The sequence below is a fragment of the Megalops cyprinoides genome, chromosome 14 (assembly GCF_013368585.1).
Source record: "Megalops cyprinoides isolate fMegCyp1 chromosome 14, fMegCyp1.pri, whole genome shotgun sequence".
Taxonomy (NCBI): Eukaryota; Metazoa; Chordata; class Actinopteri; order Elopiformes; family Megalopidae; genus Megalops; species Megalops cyprinoides.
Genome location: NC_050596.1, coordinates 18,190,777 through 18,212,499, shown reverse-complemented (window position 1 = coordinate 18,212,499; position 21,723 = coordinate 18,190,777). Strand labels below are relative to the sequence as shown.

General features: G+C 44.7%; 1 protein-coding gene across 2 annotated transcripts; it reads right to left on the bottom strand.

Moving 5' to 3' along the window:
* Positions 1 to 425: 425 nt before the first annotated feature.
* LOC118789104 (transmembrane protein 198-B-like) lies at positions 426 to 21,101 on the bottom strand. 2 transcript variants are annotated; one of them, XM_036545420.1, is made up of 5 exons: positions 20,691 to 21,101; positions 5,984 to 6,269; positions 3,563 to 4,138; positions 2,273 to 2,481; positions 426 to 2,180 (listed from the first exon to the last, which is right to left on the bottom strand). In XM_036545420.1, exons 2-5 carry the CDS (start codon positions 6,150 to 6,152, stop codon positions 2,025 to 2,027), a joined length of 1,110 nt encoding a protein of 369 aa, XP_036401313.1. In that variant the 5' UTR covers positions 6,153 to 6,269; positions 20,691 to 21,101; the 3' UTR covers positions 426 to 2,024. The 2 variants fall into 2 exon arrangements, with proteins under 2 accessions (XP_036401313.1, XP_036401314.1); XM_036545421.1 differs by lacking the exon at positions 20,691 to 21,101 and adding an exon at positions 7,650 to 7,722.
* Between the last annotated feature and the right edge of the window lie 622 nt (positions 21,102 to 21,723).

Below are 21,723 nucleotides of genomic sequence, written 5' to 3'. Positions count from 1 at the left end.
AACATTTTGAACAACCTGAACAACATTTTGAAGTCAAAAGTAACTCTACACAACCATGCTTACATCACATACTGCACATCAGTGCATTCATTCATACAGTTCATTCACATTTGTATTCTTACAACAGAGGACTACAGAGGATAAGCTTATCAGCCATGCTTTCACACAGCCCCCACAAATATGTGCATACTCACAACCTCACCACAGTGCGACAGGCATATTTACATGAACAGACGCACATACTGCACACACACACACACACACACACACACACACACACACACACACACACACACACACACACACACACATACACACACACACATACACACACACACACACATTTCTGGCAACAGGAAAGTAGTAGCACAAAACTAGTAGTCAAACAGGGTTTAGAATCACATAGTTTATCATATTCAGGCCCATATAAAGACATGCTTAATAATAATAATAATAATAATAATAATAATAATAATCCTGATTTCCCAAAATGTCCAGAATACATGGTCCCATTCTTGCTGTATGTGGAGCCATGCCTAAGCGCTCTCTCCATTGGAGAGCAAGCAGTGCTGAATGAGGGAAACCCAGAACAAACTGCCTGGCCATGAATGGAAGGTGCAAAAGAATCATAAGCAGTCATTTAAATAAATAAACAAATAAATAAATACATTTTACTTTCGGAGGGACACAAAATATCATATAAATCAAAGGCATTTAAAATAAATGGGCAATGTAACAACGATAGCAAGAATACAATACAGTACAATGTTTATGTACAACAAAAGTCAGAGCTTTACAAAACCTACACAGGGAAATTTAGAAGGCCATCTCAAGGATGACTGACAGCTGCATAGGAGCACAGCGGCAGGTACATGGGCCCTCAGCTTTACACAGTTTAAAAAAAGAGGCAAAGACAAGGGGGGACACACACAGAGTCATGCAGGGTTTCACTGGGGGGATCCCTGGAGCTGACCCTCGGAGGGAGTGCTGCTCTCTTTCAGTCTGTCAGGTGAGGGAATGGGGACGGCTGCTTCTATCCTCTCTTCTAACCTCTGCAGTGCAACACCCCGTTCGTCAGCACACCCACACAAACCTCCGTCTCGACATCAGTCTTCACATATACACCCCCCACGAATACACACACACATACACACACACACAAAATGTACCCCATCTTTCCCCCAGCAGAGTACGTCTTCCGCTGACTATGCAATCACACACAGTCCTCTCTTTGACATCCTAATATGAAAAGAAAGAAGGACATCTTCTACCAGCCAAAATTTTACCTAGCCCTCTGAGTGTATGCTTCTCTCTACTCTCTTCCCTCACCTTCATATTGGTCTCTCCATCATGTTTCACAAAAAATTTCTATAAAAATTCACACACCTGTCCCTCATTCCCAACCTCCTAACAGGGAAATATGACCACCCATTGTGAACAGGGCATGGCAAATTCCTGAGACAAACTCTTGCTGGGTTTCAGTGTCAAACAGGGATTTGCAAATTCATTCTTCTCCCCCGATTGTTTGGTACAGTCCTCGTCTGGACACAGGTGTGGCATGGCAGCCTCAGGCTGTTAGAGTCCACCTCTGCACCCCACAGGAAGTATTCTTAGGCAGGTCAAAAAGGTGCAATCCTCTTCAGGTATTATTTGTCCACATTAGAAAGTACACGACTATGATTGGACACATAAAAATTTGAAAGCGAGAGATGGGGTGAGATAATGCTGGGAAGGAGACACATTTCCTATTAAAATCAAGGACTTTTTTTGTTTGAAAGTCCTGCTGGGGTATTTGCGTAAACATTTTATATTTTCATCAGTGTAAATGACGCTTTTCTCATATTTGGAGATTCTGCTGGCAAAAGTAGCCCTGGCTCCTCCGGGCCTCACAGGGAGACAGTGATCCAGATGCCCTGAGCTGGGGTGAGGGACTAAGCAACACTGGTGGGATGTCATTTGAAGCACACAGTTATCAAAAAGCACAGTGGCTTGTAAGACCAACCCAGGCCAGCAGATGGCAGTGTTTAAACCCGCACAGCAGGCCCCGCAGAGGCAGTCAGAGGCACAGTGGAGCCGCAGTCGTAGTCCAGGTCCACTATGGTGTGGGTTCCGCCGACCAGCCGACCCTGGGGGTAACCCCGACTGTCCACCTGTCTGTCCCGAAAACTCTGGATGTAGCTCTGAGAGGCAGGGGGAGAGAGAGAAGAGACCATGAGCAGAGAGGACAGAGAGAGCGGGCTGAAAGAGAGAAAGACAGAGTCAGGTGTCTCACCGGAGAGAGCACGTCCCCGTCGTAGCGGCGGATGGGGTTGGGCTTCCTGCGGTAGGCGGGCTCCGGTTGCAGGGCTTTGGGGTGGTGGGTGTGGTGCGGGTGGTAGTGCTGCTGCTGCTTCTTCTTCTTCTTCTTCCTGCTCTCCCTCCTCTCCTCCTTCTGACGGATGCGCATCAGCTGCACCCGCCGCTGCTGCCGGCTGATGATCACTGAGGGGAGACAGAGCAGAGCAGAGTCACTCACACACTCTACATGCACACACATGCGCACACACACATGTAGACACTCTACAAACCATTACACACACATACACGCACACATGCACACACACACACAGGCCTCCAACAGAATCATCCATTCGCTAATCTGAACATGTGATGCAGAGCAAACCACTACAGTGTTCTCAGACACACTGCCCTGCTCCACATTATGAATTCCGACATTCCAGTTATTTCTAGGACTCGCTAATATCGCGACAGCCCTGGACACAGACAGGGGCACCATCTGTCCCGGAGTTCATGAAATGATCTCTCCTGCTCTCACCCTGGTCTCCTCTTCTGCCCTCCATTCTCTCAGTTCACAGGCTTTTAGCCCCGTGAGAGCAGCATCTGTCCCGCCGGTGACGCCGGGGTCCCTCGGCACAGCTGCACCCTCTTGTAACTCCTGCTCTGAAATGCTCCTATGGCCACTCCGTGAGGATGAATTCTTCCAAATGACTGCGATGCTGCTATTCTCAGTTTCCCTCCTCTTTCCCTAACCTCTGATCCTAACAGATCTGTAAGCGGTGACCTGCCCCCTGCTCTCAGCCATCAGGCCCACACACAGAGGGATAAAGCAGGGAGCCGCTGTCCTATATACAGCACAGCAAGGACGTCTCTGCCCATGCATGTCCACATCACAGCATGCCACCTAAAGCTACAGCTTCCAGGTCACCTCACTCCCCTGAGCATCCACAATACAGTTGGGCACGCGCGCACACACACACACACACACACTGCCCTCAATATCACCACAATCAGGAGTGACATCTTTTATATCAGTAGGTCATCATCTTTTACGTCAGTAGTAATGCGTTTTTTCCCCTCATTGCTTCTCATAATTATGAAATCTGAACCCAGTGAACTCAGCCCTGTTCTCTGATGATACCCAAATGTAGAGCAAACAATGAAACAACTTCATCTAATTCAACAGGAATTCCATACAAAGAAACGAATATGTGAAAAAAACAGAGCCCCAAAATGACACCCTTACAGGGAGCACAGAGCGGACCCAGGCCCGGCCCAGACTCACCCTCGGTGTGCGAGTACCCCTCAGCCGTGACCTTCCACTGGATCAGAACCCCCAGCAGCGTGAGGACGGGCCACACGCCGAGGATGACCCAGCTGAACCAGCACACGGGCCGGCGCGGCGCCACCTTGATGCGCTCGTACACATAGCGCACCAGCATGAAGAGCTCGATGAAGTAGTCGACGGTGACGGTGATGACGGCCGAGCCGAAGACGGCGGTGGAGAGCGTGGTGAAGCAGCGCTGCCACTGCAGCGTCAGCACGGCGAACAGCATGCCCGAGCCCAGCAGCATGCCCAGCGGGATCCACACCGTGCGCGGGTGGTAGAACTCCTCCATCACCACCAGCGCCGCCACCGCCACCAGCAGGCCCAGCAGCAGGCCCACCATGAAGAGGCCCACGCTGCGCACCAGCATGGTGACCAGGCCGCACAGCACGCCGATGCCCAGGCCGATGCCCACGCTGGCCTCCACGCTCAGCTGCGTGTCCAGCACCCTCTCCTTGTAGCACAGCATGAAGATGATGATGGAGCCGAACATCAGGCCCGTCAAGAACATCACCGCCTTGAAGCAGCGGTAGCCTGGATGAGGAGGAGGAGAGGAAGAAAGTTAAAGAGAGAGTTAGAAGCTCATTTAACTTGAATGGACACACTTATGTTCTTTTGTGTTGCAAGTTGCTCTGGATAAGAGCGTCTGCTAAATGCACGTAATGTAATGGAGAAGAACAGATTAGGATGGTAGAGGACAGTGGGTGGAACAGAAAGAATGTACAAAGAGAGGCAGAAAGAGGGGAGAGAAGCAAAGGGGGAGAGAGAGATAGAGAGGGAGAGGGGGAAGGATGTGATTAGGAGCTTAGAGGGGTGATTAATGCATGTGCTCTCTCTGACAACACAGGAGAAAGTGCAGAATAAAATAACACTGATGAAAATGACTGCTCCATCCCCACCACAGTCTTCACAGCTCTTTGACAGCTCCCCTCACTAGGCTTAGAATCTGACCTCTTAGTCAGCACTGCACTGATGAGTGATGGGAGATGCAGCTAAGGGATGGACTCAGAGAGAAGAAGACCGACTGGGTCAGGAAAGGGAAACTATGTAAGCACTTGCATATCTCTGCTGGAGCGACCTGGATATACTCCCATTAATAATGAATGGAGAGAGGAAATCTCATTGACTGCAAGCTAAGAATTGATGTGTGTTTAATTAAACAGCCCATGGCTCATTTACAGTTGTGTTCTCAGGCTCAGTGACCACAGGATGTGTTGCTAGGTCGCCATCTGTGTGACAGCGCCGTGTGTAAGAGATCTATCCATCTAAAGGTCATGTGCCAATCACTGTACTGTGCCTCAGTCTGCATATACGCTAAACTACACTGTTCAGTTAGATCTGGAGCTGATGATAATGTGTTCTGAATGTGCTGTGGAATTTTTATGGGAACATTAAAAGGTTTATGTATTTATAGAACACAAATTCACAGTGAAAAATCAGATATAGACGGGAGTGTCTTTCTCTAATGTGGAACATGTCATTCAGCCCTGGAATTGTGGTTGTAAAATAGGAATCTGCTCTCCCTGACTACACTTCTCTCAAGGAATTTGATATATATGGAGAACATTCATTTTGTGTCCTGAGGTGCCCATACTAATCCCTGCAGAAACAGGATTTGGACCTGAGAGCTCCGTAAGGATCAAAACATACACGTACGTGCACATAAGCATTAGTAGAGATAATCACACATACACGCACACCAACACACACAAGCACACACACACACACACATACACACAGCAGGCTGCTCCAACACTCCTGCTGTTAACGCGTTACCATGACATACTGTACACATCATAAATCCTCAATAAAAAAATAATTCATTTTATCTTATTGGGCTTTAACCGTGGTTTCAGAGCACTGGAAACTGTGGAAACAGTTCCATGAGATTACGATTCTATTCTCAGAATTCCACCCTTGTAATGGGCAAAGCACTCATGGAGGTTATCCAGGATTAAGGCCAGATGTTCCTCTCCACCAACTGCACTCCTATCCAGCTGCTGAAGCGCCCCCTGACTCTCTGCTCTGAACACCGAGCGCTCCAGAATGAGGACTGATTATTTAGCATCCATTTGAGGACTCTATCTGACTGGAAGTCTTCCAGAGACAAACCTCTATTTAAAAGGCCCCTGAGTTGCTCCACGAAAAAAGCCAAGGAAAGTTCTGTTTTGTACCAAGCATTTAAAAATATGCCTGGGGCCATTTATCAGTATCTGCAGTGTGCATGATATTTTCAACTTTTTTGACAACTAGTCTTTTTTTAGGAAATTTAATTTCAAGATATAGCCCTTTAACACATCCAAGATCCCCATAACTCAGACTTGTGCCACACTCTCCCAGCATGCTCTGCCACTCTCTCCCCATGCACGCTCGTCTTACCAAAGAAGCAGTATATGATGCCAAAGAGGCAGCACATGGAGCAGACCACGGATGGGACGATCTCGTAGCGCCGCTCGATCTCATCATCACAGCTGTAGATGCGCTCTGGGCTTGAGATCGCTGGAAGACGGGCGAGCTTGAAGGCCGGCGTCTGCAGCGTGGAAGTCATGTTGGCAGCGGGGAGGGGGCACCAGGGGATTGGGAGAGGACTGAGGGGAGGTGGGGAGGACTACAGCAGGGTGGGGCAGGGAAGACTAAGAGGAACTTCCAATCCAAAAGGATACACCTGGGCAGAGAGAGAAACGGAGAAAGTGATCAACAAAGGTTTCATCAATCTGACTGCGGGTCAGACTAAAAGAAAGAATGAAACAGAAGATTTATTTGACACTGTCCCACGACAAGGCCAAGAGTTTCTCATTCAACAGCTGTAGCACCTGGGTGTTACCTGCTTAAACCTCTAAAACAGATGTCCATAGTTCTGACACAAGGTTTCCGGTCAGGGGAGGGAAGAGGCAGGAGGGTCTAGGAGAAACCATCACACCTTTACCAGCTCCAAACCCCACCCCTTCCACTTCTTCCAGCCTCTGCTCCATCTCACAAACCTTCCACAGCTCAAACACACACCTCCTAACCCTGGGTCAGGGGTGTAATAGTCCATGGCTTTGTTCAGCACAATCTGTCCCGCTTCAAGAGAAAGAGGGTGTTCTAAAAGCGCCACTGGGCAAAACCCTATCTTCAGCCCGACGCCAATCCACACTTCGACCTCCTGCTGGAGCTGGGGCCTCTAAGGTACTTTCTGTCTGTGAGTTTCAGGAAGCGGCCCAACGAGAACCACACGGAAGTGAATGTGAAAACCAGCCTTTACACATTATATCACTCATTAAGAGATATGTCCAACAAGTGAACTTTGGGTAATAACCTGGGATTCCAGATTATTCAGGGCAGACATTCTGCTCCTCTCTGTGTGGTTTGTACCTCTTTTGCCACATGTCCAGCAGCCTATTGGACGAATGGCAGAGGATAACTACAGAAAACAAAGCACAGCAGTGTAGTGCATGTAGGAAACTTACAGGCTGTTCTGAGAAAATCAATTCCTCTCTGAAAGAGACAAGCAGACCAAACAGTGAAAGGAGTTCATCCAACTGTGGAGAGATTGCCACAGCCCTGAGGCAGCACACTTTGCCTCCATCTCTCCCTCTGCTGGCTTTCTATGTCCTCCTCTTCTCCCCCTTTACCACTCTGTTTTTCTCACTTTGCCCTTCACTTATCTCTCACTCTCTCTTTGGCTCCCTTCCTTCACTTCTTCCTCTCTGCCTGAGATGAAGGCAGCTGCAGTTAGCTTGCATTCACTGAATAGCCTTCTTATCAGATCCTCCTTTCACTGCTTTCTGTAGGCAGGCCCTAACCCCCTATGTCTTCATATATTCACATTTACATACTGGCACAGGGCCATCTACAAAGCACAGAGCAAAAAACAACAGAGGAGCAAACATTACAAAGAAATCCAGACGTAACAACTCTCATTTTTCTATAGCCTAGCGCTGGGTATCAGGTGAACACCCTCAGGGACATCATACTCTGCTGAGATGAACAATACCAAAATCGTTTCACAATCTCAGCACAGCCCTTGGAGAACAATGACTGGAGTACACAAGAGTGGATCTACCCTTCATCACTGAAAATGTCCTCTCTTCATGTACGGTTGTATCACAGTAACAGGCGGCATCCAGAGACCTCTCTCTGTTTCTCATGTTACAGCTGCTGGTTCCTCCTGTTCCACAGGGCAGGCAGCCTCTCTGAGCATTAGAAAAGGACCTGTACAGGACAGGGCGGTAATGACTGGCAGGCTGAAATAAGAGAACTAAGAAACAACAGAAAACACAAGCAAAGATTGATCCTCAAGCATAACGCGCCTCATCAATACTGCATCGGGGTCTTCAGTTACCTCTGCGCAGACAAGGCAGGGTTTCCCTTTGTCCACGCTGCTGTTGTTCTGCTCCGTGCTCTCAGTGAGAGAGGGGATCAGAGCGTCCGGAAGGAGAGGGGGGGGGGGGGGGGGGGGGGGGGGCCCAAGAGTAGAGGAATCATTCACAAAAAATCCACTCTCTCATCACGTCTCACAAGCTTCACACAGCTCTCCATAAATACGCAGCCACAGTGCTGTGAGCAACGTGGTGAGACTGGTACAGTGTGTTCTCAGCACTGCTGTTTGCAGAAGCAGGCAAGGAGGAGGTATACTGAGCGGAGAAATTCACAGGCCCCCTCCTCTCTGGCAGGGAACTCGTGTCTCACCAGGCTTATTAACATAGGGTTAAACCAGGCCATAAAAATACCCACTTACTAGTACTATACAGGAAGTAAAGTAGCCACATGTAGCTCATTTCTGGTTTGGCACCAATAAACCTACCTTGATAACTCTGTGTCTCACAAAGCAGGGCAGTACTGATAACAACACAGGATCTGCTCACAGTGTCGAGAGTGACATTACTGGCTCTGCTTAGAACAAACCATCCCATTCTCACCATATGAGTGAAAGGCAGCTGAGAATGCACTGAAGTCCTTCTAACCAATTCAGGAACAAATATAGTGCCAGATTCATTTCTGTTGAGAGGAAGAATAAAGAATGGCATAATAAAAATAGACAGACTGTGTCAAATACACAGAAAAAAGCTCTCTATGCTACTATTATCACCACCATCCATTTCCTGTCTGTTGTCATAACAACCGTTGGATGCTGCATTCTGGGTCGCTCCAGGTTATGCACAACCTGGCCAATCAAACTGCAGCCTGACCCCCATAGCAACAGCCCGACAGCCAATCAGTATCTCTGCCTCTCCCTTTCAGTCTGTATCTCTCTATTGCGGGAGCAATGAGGACCCAGTCTCCCTTCAGTGACTTCCCCTTTGAGAACCACATGACATGCAAACAACGAACATGAGTTGGCCTTCTCTGACATACTCCTCACCAGAGGTCAACCATTTCACAGGCTTTTATCGTGTCACAAAATGTAACAGCAAAACCTCAGAATAAAAGTGTGTTTCAGTGTGTATGAGAGTTTGTGTGTGTGCATGTAGGTGAAAGAGGCTTAGAAGCAGAGACAAAGATAAAGAGAGAGAGACAAAGACTGTTGATGAGTAGGCAGACACAAATTAACAATCACAGCAATGGTGATGAAGTGTGAGAGAGAGTGCTGCTGGATGTGGTCTGGGATAGGATTAGATTAGTACCTTTTGTTTTTCTGTAGTTAAGCACCATCTGGACTGATGTCACAGAGGTGCATAAAAACACAGATCCAAACTATGTTCTTCTTTTTCCTCTCTCTGCGGCAAACTTACACTGTCATTCATCTACCACAGCAGACAATAGCCTCCCAACTCAAAACGTGCCATTTCTCAGGCCAGCATGTGGCAATGCCCCTTTCCTTTTCACTAAAATACACCTGTGGATCTCCCTCAGCACCGCCTTCCCAGCATGCATCCTGCCTGTCCCTCCTGGCAGTAAAGCTGCCCCGCTACACTCCAGACTGAAGTGTCAATCATGATCCAACATCAGCAGGGTACACTGAGAGCACAGCATGAATTTTTCAAACGTCACAGAGAAGCTCAGGGAGAGGAGCCCAGGAGGGAGGGAGGACCTGTCTGTTACCCCATAACTCTGCACTTTATGGGACACCCCAGTGGTGAAGGACTAGATTAAGAGTTTTTCTTTACGATGGCCTCTTAGTTTCCCTCTGTGTTTACCTTGCGGTCTCAAACTGCCAGATGGAGCTGCTTGGTGCAGCACCACCTGATCCTCCTGTCACCAGTGATGTCAGTCCACACAGTTTTGCCTATGTCTTTTTCATAACAGCAGAACTGGGTAGCCCCACTCCTCCAGGTCTGAAAAAGGGATTTTGGACTTTCATTCACCTTAGGTCTTTATAACTCCATCATTACATGGACTATGACCCAAAAGGTGTCTGAGTAAGAGGCAATAGTGTAATATAATGGCCAAGCAAGATGACTCTGCAAATATTAGTTTAAAAACACCAAGGTAAATGGCCTGTGTAATGATCTTTACCACATTTCACATGTAGTTCCAGGGAATTTTACCAAGGCCTTTGATCTAACATACCTATGCACAAAACTCTCATATCAAACAGCAGAAATCTTTTCTTCACAATATTATGGCTCCCTTACCTATAGATCACTCATAGTGAATTGTAATGACTTTGCAAGCTCCTGCATTATCTAGTTCAAAAATACTATGCATTTGTTTAACAACACATTGACACATTACATAAGGGCAATCTATCCCGAATGAAATATACATTTTCCTTTCATAGTTTCTCAACCTTGCTATCTATGTATATTCAACAGTCAAGTGGTCCCAGACAAACAGGCTTTTATAAGAAAACCAGCTGCTGGCCTAATAGTAATCCTCACATAGAGAAGAAGCATTGTCAATTTGTGTGTCTATTTGTACTTCCCCAGAGGGAAAGAACCCCTTTGGGACAGCGGCTGCATGATTCTGAGCTGTACTAAAGTGCTAGTCCTCAATCGTCGCCCTCAGTGGCATCACTTTTTGCGGCTCCACTTAAGCAGTCAGGCAGACGTTTTGACGCGCTAGTCTAATCTGACAGGGTAAACATCTGTGCACGAGCTTGTCCCAGATCCTGCTACTCCTACCGGCCTGCAAATAGATCGCTGCACAGCTGGACAGAGGACCCTACACCCTCAAGCACTCAGTTCATAACGATTGATTCTAAACTGTCATTTGGTCACAGGTACCACAACAATTTAGCTAATGAAAGCACTGGGAAAAAAAAAACCAGAAAACATACAGCTAGTTCATGTTTTTTAACTGATACACTGCATTTAGCTGCCAGCAATTTCGTCAAGACCCAGCATTACAATAATTACTGATAACCATTGAAAAAAACAATCACCCAATCAATCAAAAATATTAAAAACAGTGCCACGAAAGCAATCCATGGAGCCATGTTTAGGACGCAATAATCACAGCCACATTTACCAGAAGGATCAGGAATGGAATTATAACAGCAATATGAGAGTAAAAATAAGCATTGGGAATTGAACTGGAGGTTTTACAGAGCGCTATACAAAGTAAAGACTGATTGATTCAGGGGAGGTGGGGGGGGGGGGGCTGTTGAATATGGCGCAGTATTGGGGTTAAACCAAGTTAATCTTGTTGAGCACTCCTACTCTAATAGCTCTGGCCACCTCTGGGACCTCTGCTCCTCCGGATGAGGATCAAAACGGATCTGTGGGTGTGTGATGTATGTGATAGAAATCAACTAGTGAAGAATAAGTCTAATCAGAAGGAGTTAAAAAAAAGTACCCATCTCTGTAGTTGGCACTTACACTGTACAACAGTCAGTAACAACCAATCAACTTTGTCTCGACAGTTCACTTCAACCAAAATAAAGTAGCTATTTTATGGGATAGATAGCAGTCATTAATTCCCATTTTTATAAGCTACTCAGAAAACCCTAAAAGTTATGTCTCATTTTAGAGCATCGTTATGTTTTGTGACTAATTAAAGTAGTCTGTAATTACCTAGATAAAAACATCAACTGTGAAAAACTAGAGAGGAAAGCTCTGAGTTGGCTTGAAAAAGTGTAGCATGGTACTAGCTATAGTTCCTTTACAGAGCTTTCCTTTACAGAGACTAGAGACACGGTCTCTGTGGCTCATGTACCAGGTTGATTGTGACATTAAATGTATGTGTTTTGTTCAGATTCTAAATGTTCTGTCCAAGTTAGTGAGTTGTAAATTTTTCAGTGTAAAAGTGTTCGCATCTCAAAAAATATTTTCGGGATTGAGACAAAAAGCACAAACAGAAAATTGGGTAGAATAAGAATAAGAACAAGAATTAAAAAGAACATCAACAGCTTTTCAAGTCAACTTCAGGCCTTCAGACTTGAGGCTATGTGACAATGGTCTGTCTTATTGTAACTGGGGTCCCATCCCTGAATGAGCTTCAACAGATTTGCCAACCTCAAATGCATTGTCCTGTGGCCAGTTATATACATACAGGTTATGAATACCTTAACGAGTTGTTTGCATATTGGTGCTGAAGGCCTGTTGAGGGAACTGCGTTTTCAACTCAGAATCGCTCCACAGTGAGGGCTGGGTGTAATTTTCCGTCTATCAATCCCCGATGCCAAGACGCCAGCTGACAGGTGACACATGATGGGTCTGACACATCTCACCGTCATACCCAGAGCCACCAGTCTGTGTTCAACAAGTCGTGACTCCTCAGAGCCATCAGCCAATAGTCACACGCTGATCCTTCTGCATGTCCCTGGACAATCTGTCCCCTCTGCCGCGCCTGTCAGCGCAGTCTGCTGGTGACTCGCACTACACCCACGCTCACTGGGGCGTGCCCCGCACCTCCCTGGCCCTCTGTTGAGAGATCGTGCCACAGCTCGCCAGAGAGCACGGAGTTCATGTGTCTGCGTACGGTTAGCACCATTCATCTGTCATGCGCCTGGCTGGCTGCTCTGCCATGTGGACTCGGCAACATGTGAACTTCTGCCACTGAATCAGATTCCTCATTGTTCCAGACCTACTCATGAAGCGCTGTTTCTGCATAAAACAAGAGAAATGTCTCCCTTTCTGTTATGCTAACACAGGTTAATAGTCACAAGTACATTGAGACATTATGACATTACATTATTGGCATTTAGCAGACACTCTTATCCAGAGTGACTTACAGTCAGTTAGTTTTTGTACATTACCCATTTATACAGCTGGATATTTACTGAGACAATTCTGGGTTAAGTACCTTGCCCAAAGGTACAGTAGCAGAGCCCCAGTAGGGAATCCAACCAGCAATCTTTCAGTCATGATTCCTGCTCCTTAAACACTATGCTACACTGCCACTGAGACATACTAGCAATCATGTTCAGTGGAGTGAAACTGTCTTTTTTCTTCTTGCACTTATGGAATGGGGATTTTGAAGTTGACTCGAAGTCTTTAGGTGTTACTTTAACAGACTACAGTAGACTCACTTGTGAGAACCCCTCTCCTTGAGCCAAAATGTGATGGCCGTTATGCTGGGAAAGAGGCTTGGAACAAGAGAGCTGCACAATCCACGTGCTACACAAACTCAATCACACCATGAGCTACCTGGGATTTGATCACACACAGACCCGTTTTTAATTGTTTGACTTTGCAGAGGTTAAAGCCCTACAACTCAGGGCAGAAAATCTCTGCCGCATCCCTCGAGTCCCATTCCACCAGCCGGCAGGCTTCCCAGCATGCTTATGTCACTGAGCTGTTCCTGGTCTTCAGGGAGGAGCATGTCTGGCTCAGTAGACGAATGAGAACACGAGGAGCAGAAAGGACCGACAGGGGCAGAAAGAACAGTCCTTTACAAAGAGAGTTTGTTAGCTCGTGACTTTGTGACATTAAAACTGTCATCAGTACTGTTCTCAATTGCCCACTCTCTGCACATGTTGATCAATAGGCAGCATCAATATTTCTGTGGCTGTTGTGAAAACGTGACTCAGTGCAGTTCAGGGAAAGCACGTGTGGGAGATGGGATGTCCAGCTAAAAAAGGCTGTCTCTCCCAGGCTGATCAGCCGCTGTGACCTCACTGTGAGAGACAGACAGCTCGTTTACAAGTGTGGGACAGCCTGTTAATGTGTTCAGACGCCCCAGACAGGGGGGAGAGCAGGCCCCGTGCGGAGGGTACAAGCAGACATTTGGTAGCACCGCATCATTCTGGACCAAAGCCTAGGCCCAGCAAGAGGCTGCAACCGCACTGACGAGACAGACCGACGTAAGAATCCTCTCAAGCTGGAAAGGAGAGCAGGCCCTCGGTAATAAAGCATGCAAGAACAGGGTGACTCAGATCTACCTCGAGCTAATCACAAGCTTGTCCATGACTAAGTCAACATCAGCAAGGAGCACGCACCTGCATTTTCCAAATGTTATTAGTATGCCAGGTCCCTCAACAATGTGGATGAAAGTTTCAATCCATATGTGTTAGCAGTCTCCTTCCAAAGCTGGTGTCTAGATTAGTGAGTGTGTGAGGAGTGAGGAGTCTATGCAAGGTTGAATCCAGGCTGTGTCAGTGCTCACTCTCTAGAGCTGGTTCTGAGATTAGAGAGCAAGTGCAAGAATGAAGAGAAAGCTGAACCTGGATCCCTCATTACAGATCTGCTGACTACATGACTACAAACTCAATTTCTACTCTAAAATTCTGTTAGTGTAAATAATATAACATATATATTACACAAGCAACTGAATATTTCTAGACATTTAACATGTGCATTATACAAGCATCTGAATATTTTAAAACATTGACATTTTAATTGTGCATAAAAACACTCATTTCTTTCTTGTCCGGTTTTAACACATTTGATCACAGCTCTGCTCTCCATCTCCAGCTGATATCTTCTGATTATATATTTTTAATGCAGCAATGCATGCCTTAGCTGTAGGAATACTTAATATTGCAAGAAAGATAATTTGTTTTATTAGAAAATATAATGTGAAAGAAGAACAGGCTTATAGTTTTAAAAAAGTTTTCAGTTGAGTCTGAGGTGGTGGATTAAAATACAAAACTCAGTCAGTAACCTCTTACTTTAACTTGGGATCTGCGACCAATACGAAGACACTAGTAGCTCAGACTGGGCCAACTGTCACATGTGCAAATGCGAACTAATCACTATGCACACATGTGATCTCCCAAACGTGGTCAGGTGGTTTCGATCTAGTCTAGCCACAGGCAATTCCAGGCACGGAAGGTCACAGAGTATAACCATTTTCATTATTGGCAAGAACCTCATTGTTTTATCAAAGTAGTTATTTTGACAGGTAGTTAATTAAACTTAGGGTCATTCATCAGTTGTGTGCATGTGTCAACACTTTCATGGAAAGTGTGCAACTGATCAACACATATTACATATTACATATACATATTACACATAATGTGTTGAAACATTATGTGTAATATTAATGAGTAGACTGACACATAATGACTCCACAATCTGGTGAACTAACAGAACTACAGGGCAGACATTGCCACAGCATTAATGACAGCATGTATGATGATAATTTAAAATAATTTCTATTTAACATTCACATTAAGCTAAGCAGCATTTACCATATGATTGAATGGTGTTTGACAGAAGAGCATAGTCATTCAGTTAACATTCATTACAAACTAAGTAACACAAAACACAGATTTGGCTCTTTGAAGTATGTTTCATGTAATGTTTATCTTAAAACACCTTTATGGACAAAAATCTATTATATTATAGAGATCAGAGATGGCAGTGTAGCATAGTGGTAAGGAGCAGCGCTTGTTACCAAAAGGTTGCTGGTTCAATTCCCTGCTGAGGTTCTGCTGCTGTATCCTTGGACAAGGTACTGAATCAACAATAAGCCTCAGTAAATATCTAGCTGCATAAATGGATAACATCTAAAAATTGTAACATATGTAAGTTGCTCTGGATGAGAGCATCTGCTAAATGACAATAAAGTAAAATATGTCAATAAAATGTAGATGGTTCATTGACCTTACCAAAAATATAAATGAAAGTGTCAGAAATGGTTGAGAGCATTTATTACAAATGTATTTGGTCATAATAACAGATTCCCACAAATAAAAATATGCTAAAATAAATATACAAATTATGATACAAAAATATTTGTTAAATTATCACAATATTTATTTATAATGCACCAGACTATAACCCAGAATGTAATAATACAGTTATTATAAACTCTCAGCTTTGTAGGGAGACGTATCTCAGAGAGGCATGACACCGTCACGCTCAGGGCCCCCCATGAGGTCAGGTTTGCAGTTGCAGTGCAGTGAGAGTGTCCCAGAGTGTAGAGTGAGTAATTAGTTGTTTCCTTGCACCCAGCATGTATTTTTCATTTCTGAGGGTGCCAAGTACTCTAAGGGCAAAAACAGATTCTTTTTTTTTTATGCGCCATACTGCTGCCAAGACAGACAAACAAAAACTTCATTCTCAGCTTACATCTACTGCTTCCATTTTAGATCCAGGGAAACCACTTTTCACTGATGGTCCATTGCATTTCACAATGACATCACATGTATATGTCTCTATGTAAGGCATACATTCCGTTGTTACTCATAAAAGGCTCTTTTAGGGGTTTTTCTATGTGAAGTTTCACAATTCTTGTGCACAACACACAGTTGCTTTATCACAGAAACATACCTGCATAAGCTTGATAAACTAAAATTAATGTGTGCCTTTGAAGCACTCTACTGTGTCTGTGCTCCTAATAAGGTGGTAGTTCAGTGCAAGTGAATAAATCATGCCTCTGGTGCTCCAGATACAAATCAATTGCTAATTTGCAGGTCAAATTTATAACCTGCAGGAGAGAGAGACCCCTGTGAATAGATTTGTTCAGCCCTGTTCTAGCACACTGGCTATGAGTGGGGATCCAGGTCATGTTCCCAGATGACACAAAGAGTTCCACAATGTAAAGGAATGACTGAAAACGGCAAAAAGGTCGTACTGAGGCCTTCCTCGGTGTACATATCACTCTTGATAGATACCACACCCCTTGATTTCACATTAACGTTGATGTCCTTTGGAAACCAGACAGACACAAAGCAGTCACACATCACCAAATCAAGTATGTACATGGAAAATATTGTGTGTATGACTTAATCACTGTGACTGACATCAGGACCCTGTTAGAGCATTTAAATTTTGTTTCAGCCTGATGGGTCTGAACATGAATAACAATAAATCAGGACTGCTTCACTATGCAACAAACTGACATGCATTATTCTGTGATGGCATTAAAACCAAGAGCTCTATTCAAACTAGTAAACAAGGGGGTTTGCCCTAAACAAGTGAGTAAGATATTTAAGCAATTGCTTCTTTTTTAGTCTCTTGCAGAAAACTCTGAGCTCTACAGTCGCTGAAATTAACAAAACATGGTCCTATAACAAAACGAAAAAGTGGTACTTTTTACATTTCTTACTCAAAGTAAAAGGCTAAGCACACAGCAGTGAAACAGAAATAAGTTCGAAGATGCTGAAGAATCTTTAGCCAGAACTACACATTTCATTATTTCTCAGATTACTTATGGATCTGAAAGCAAGTTCAGGCTATCATAAGTGGCTTACGTTTTGAGACAGCCACTTGTACATATTTCATAAAAAATGTTGCAGTGAAACGTGCCTGCTTATCACTTATGCAATATATTGTGAAATGTCACCCACTAACACCAGAGCATAAAACAGTTGTGAGAGGGAATGGAAACTGATTCATTTCTGCTGTCAAACTGGTTCTTTACTTTTCCATATACATATCTACTAAACAGTAGGAAGAACGGGCAAGGAAGAACTAAATTCCATTTTAGTTTTTCAGTGGAGTTACCACTGCAATATAAGCTCCAGCTGGCTCCAGCTGTCTGTTACATGGCAATTTAGAGGTAAAACAATTAAAAAAAGAAGAGCAGTGTGTGCCCTTTAAGTGAATAAATAACAAATAACAGCACCTCTTTAGCATCCTTCCAGAGTTAGTAGCCCCCCCTGCATAGTCTGCATCTGCACTGATAAAGAGCCTCCGCCTGCCGGGTCTGTTGCTGGTGGGAAGGACAGCAGTGAAGTGGATTAATGGGATTAGAATCGACTTTCTTTTTCTTGCTCTTCTGCTCGCTCTCTCCCTCTCTCCGTTTTCTTCTCCCTCTCAGATTCAATATAGAAAATATCTCGCCTGTTGCAGCCAGACTGAATTAGATGCAGCCTCCTCAGGTGGCCATTTGTATGCATCTTGCTGTTATTACTAAATTTTCATAATTTCATGGTGCCTGCAGTTTATGTTTTCCCTACTACTCTACAACCCCCATGCTGTCCATTAAACCCCATTCATGCTGTCACACTGCCCCCTCACAAATCCCACACCACTCCGACCCTGCAGGCGCCACAAAACTTTTGAACCAGACATTTCCATCACAACTGAACTTAATCATTAAATTATTTCGCTGTACAGTTTTGAGGCGACAAATGTTTGTTCACTTTGGGCAACAATGACATTAGCAAATTAGTACACTGATAGCCATAAAGCTTGTGAACATTACTTTTCATGCCTTCTAGCCCCCACCCGCACCCGCACACACACACACACATACACACACACACACACACACACAAATTCAAAAACCCTTTACCACACTGCATACATTCCCACTTTGTTCATCTGCTTTTCATTTATATACATTCAGCCTCACCCAAGACTCAGGCTAGTCTATGCTGCTCACAGGGCTTTTTAGCCTGCTCAGTGTCAAATTCACAGCTGCCCTGTTTCCGACCATGTTCAAAACAACAGCAAACCCAAACCCTCTCCCATTTCCCCCTGACAACACAGGGACACCATCACCCTGTCACATATCAGGCGCTGTCTTACACAGACATCTGATTACACATCTTGTACCTCACAACAGCAGACAGCAGCCCTGGACTTGTCAATCTCCAGTACAACCACATCATTCAGCACCAGGAGACACCGGTGGCCCGTGTATTTTAAAATGTTATTCTTGACAGAACAGAACAATCCTATTCACCTGCCTTTTAAAAAAGGGGTTACTATGGAGACGGGCCATGACCTTCTGAAACGCTACATGATGTAAAGTTGTGTAAAAGAGGAGGACACACCAGCATATATGTCTGTACACCAGTGTTCTTTCACAGATCACAACAGCAGAATTTTGTAGAGAGGAAACAGAAGAAATTCAAAACTTTTGCTGTATAAGATTATTAATTATTCCCAATAATCATTATCACAAACCCTTTTTATGACTGTTGTGTTCTGAGTCCGTAATGATCCCAAGTTATATTTTTTAAATCCTCGGGTTCAGTTGCTGAAAGACTAATAAGGAGTGGAGTCATTGTTGATGCAATTCCTCTGCAAGATAACACCACAGACAAGATCACTTGCCATGTCTAACATTTACCGAGTTTATATCTGCTACATGACATCTTTACCCAGGTCACTTAGGTGCCCAATCGGACCCAAGATGTGTCGTTTACATTGATCACACTTAACTAATTAAAACTGCATATCACGCAGTGGCAGCAGATAAGATCCGAATCATTACATCTGGGCTTTGTTACCCCTGTCCAGAGAGCAGTACTGTTCCACAGTTACTGGGACAATCAATGGCATCCATGGGCAGAGGACCATCCCGTTGCTCTCCTTGTGATTCGCCCTTGCTGGATAGCCTGCAGTGAACACTGACCCTGATGTGCCCTGAACCCCCCCCCCCCCCCCCCATTCCACCCCGGTCTCCCATGCCTCTTCCTACTGCCATTCAGAGGCAGACAGTTGTCCTCCCGTCACCAACAGAGATCACGTACTGCCACACAATGCCTCAAGGGAACACTGAACGTGCTCATGACCATTATCTGACAGACACATTCATACACACAAAATGTTACGTAATGAATATGTTCCATGTCATGAAGGCAATCAAACCAGCTTAGAAGTAATAGCGTAGTGAATAGCAATGCAAAGCAATGTATTGTTACATACTGCCACAATACAGTAGTGTTGTAATACAGTAATACTGTAATGTTGCTATGAAATAATGACTTTTGTGTTTTAAACAGTGACTGCTATGAAGTCGGTGACCTGCAACGTACAGCAACGTGAATCATTGCCTGCAAATGTTTGTTTGTTTCTCCTGTGAAAAGCTTAGGCATCAAGCTGAGAAGCTCTTGAAAGATGTATGCTGTTGCTTTGTTTGTACAATCATTGAGCCACTCCATTCTGTGTGAGTTTGTTTTTCATACCAACCCCACACTGCGTGCATAGACAGACCTTATTTTCTGACACAGATGGCTAAACAGAGATACAGACAGAGAGGCTGACACCCTGAGAATGACACAGATGGGCATGTTTGTTTTAAGATTGGACAGGAACTGCTCACTGCCCTCGGGGCAATTGTGTCTAGTGCTCTACAGTCGAAGAGAGAATAACAAAATAGACGGGCAGAAGAACAAAATACTTCTAAAACGGTGATAGTGCTGGTGACAACGACCGTTCTGACTTTTTATCACGGACGTGGCCAGCAGTTATGAGCCCTGTTTAACAACTCTTTCAGAGTGCACGTGACCGGGTCCACAGGCGAAGGAGTGCGCGAGAGGGGCACGCGCAGGTTTCACCCCCGTTGTTTACACTGCCGAATTTCATTCACGACGGGGACCGTGAAAAACAATGTCCACGATACTTACAGTTCGGTGCAGACGTTTACTCAAACGAGTTTGTATAAAAGCAGCACAGCCTTATAAAGTGGAAATTGTCCGTTTTTATAAGATGTATTGTGCGTACACGAAACAAAAGAATTCCAAAATCACAGTGATCGGGAACAATAGAGTGATACCAGGGAGGTGACAAACACGGGTGTCAATTCTTTCATCGAATGTGTAGTCAGTACCCCAAATTCTATTTATCTCAATACAACGGATGAACAATGTCAGTAAACACAGACAACACACGGCTAAATATTAATATCCCTTCCTATCTAGTTGTCTCGAAATGAATGGACTCGCTCAGCTTGCCATTTGTTTATAAAACAAAGATGTAACGAAAGCCCATCTGGAAGGGGATGATGAGAATCGTTTCTTAGTCGTGAACACATGGACTGAATTTCATCAGTTCCATTTTGTACGGCTATGAAAAAAGAAGACAACTGCACTACTACTCACCCTTGTTACGACTCAGCATCCTACAACCAGACGTACTCCTTCACTGAAAGCACAGCGTCCACTGTGCCAGCTCTCTGCGTCTGAGACGCGCATCTCCAGCAGCAGGGCCGGCACCCCATGCTAGAGCGCCATCGGTCTTTTCTTATACACAGTCCTCTTCCCAGTAATAAAACAAAGACCATTCACTTGTGTTTTGTAATGATGCTCCCACTACGTACAGTATTAATGTTTTTAATAACCTTGAATCGATCAGGCAGTTAATTTAAAACAAAGTAAAAAAGGATCATTCCATAAAATATATTCATAAATAAACGAATATTCTGCTCTGAATTTCTATTTGGTTATTGTTTTTAGTTTCCATATTCCACTTCATATCCCGAGCTAACGCGGATGCGAGTCTGCTAGACCTCGGTCGCCAGCCCCAAGAGAGAACGTTAATCACCTCACCAGGGTTGGAATGTACCAATCCGTGGTAAACCGCGGGGCTGTGGGAGAGGGGAGCAATCCGGGATAGATGTGCATGTTTGCGAGGCTAGAGAAAAAGTACGGGCTCCTCTACCAGTGATCCATCCTTGTGCTGCTTGTCATGGCAAATCACAACTGTGAGTAGCGTCTGCTAAAATTTTTTAAAACGTTAAAGCAATCATATGGCCATAAATAAAGAAGAGAACTACATGATGATACAGAAGACCTCGGTGGGACTATCACCTATCTACTTGTTGATTTTAGTTTATTTTATTGAACTGGTGATTGAATAGCTGTTGCCAGTTAGCTCACATCCTTTGTTGATGTGTTGTCAAGCAGAACAAAGGTGTATGCATCCTTATTTCACCCCAGTTCTTACTGGGGTTGAGTGCTGCCAAGCCATTGCATATTTTTTCTTATTGGTCCCTTAAAAAATACAACAATGTTTTTCCATTAATCAGATGCACTGCCTTCACCAGAACTTTGACACAGAGTGAATGTAATAACTGCCCTTAAGACAATGATAGTGACTGGAATCATGAATATGCTCAGGTCTGGTTGTGTTCAG

Bases quoted from the DNA above. Each gene is read 5' to 3' on its own strand.
- LOC118789104 (XM_036545420.1), bottom strand. From the start codon at position 6,152: ATGACTTCCACGCTGCAGACGCCGGCCTTCAAGCTCGCCCGTCTTCCA. The intron at 4,139-5,983 runs GTAAGACGAGCG...CTCCTCATCCAG, and splicing joins CATCATATACTGCTTCTTTG to GCTACCGCTGCTTCAAGGCG. The intron at 2,482-3,562 runs GTGAGTCTGGGC...GTCTCCCCTCAG, and splicing joins GGGGTACTCGCACACCGAGG to TGATCATCAGCCGGCAGCAG.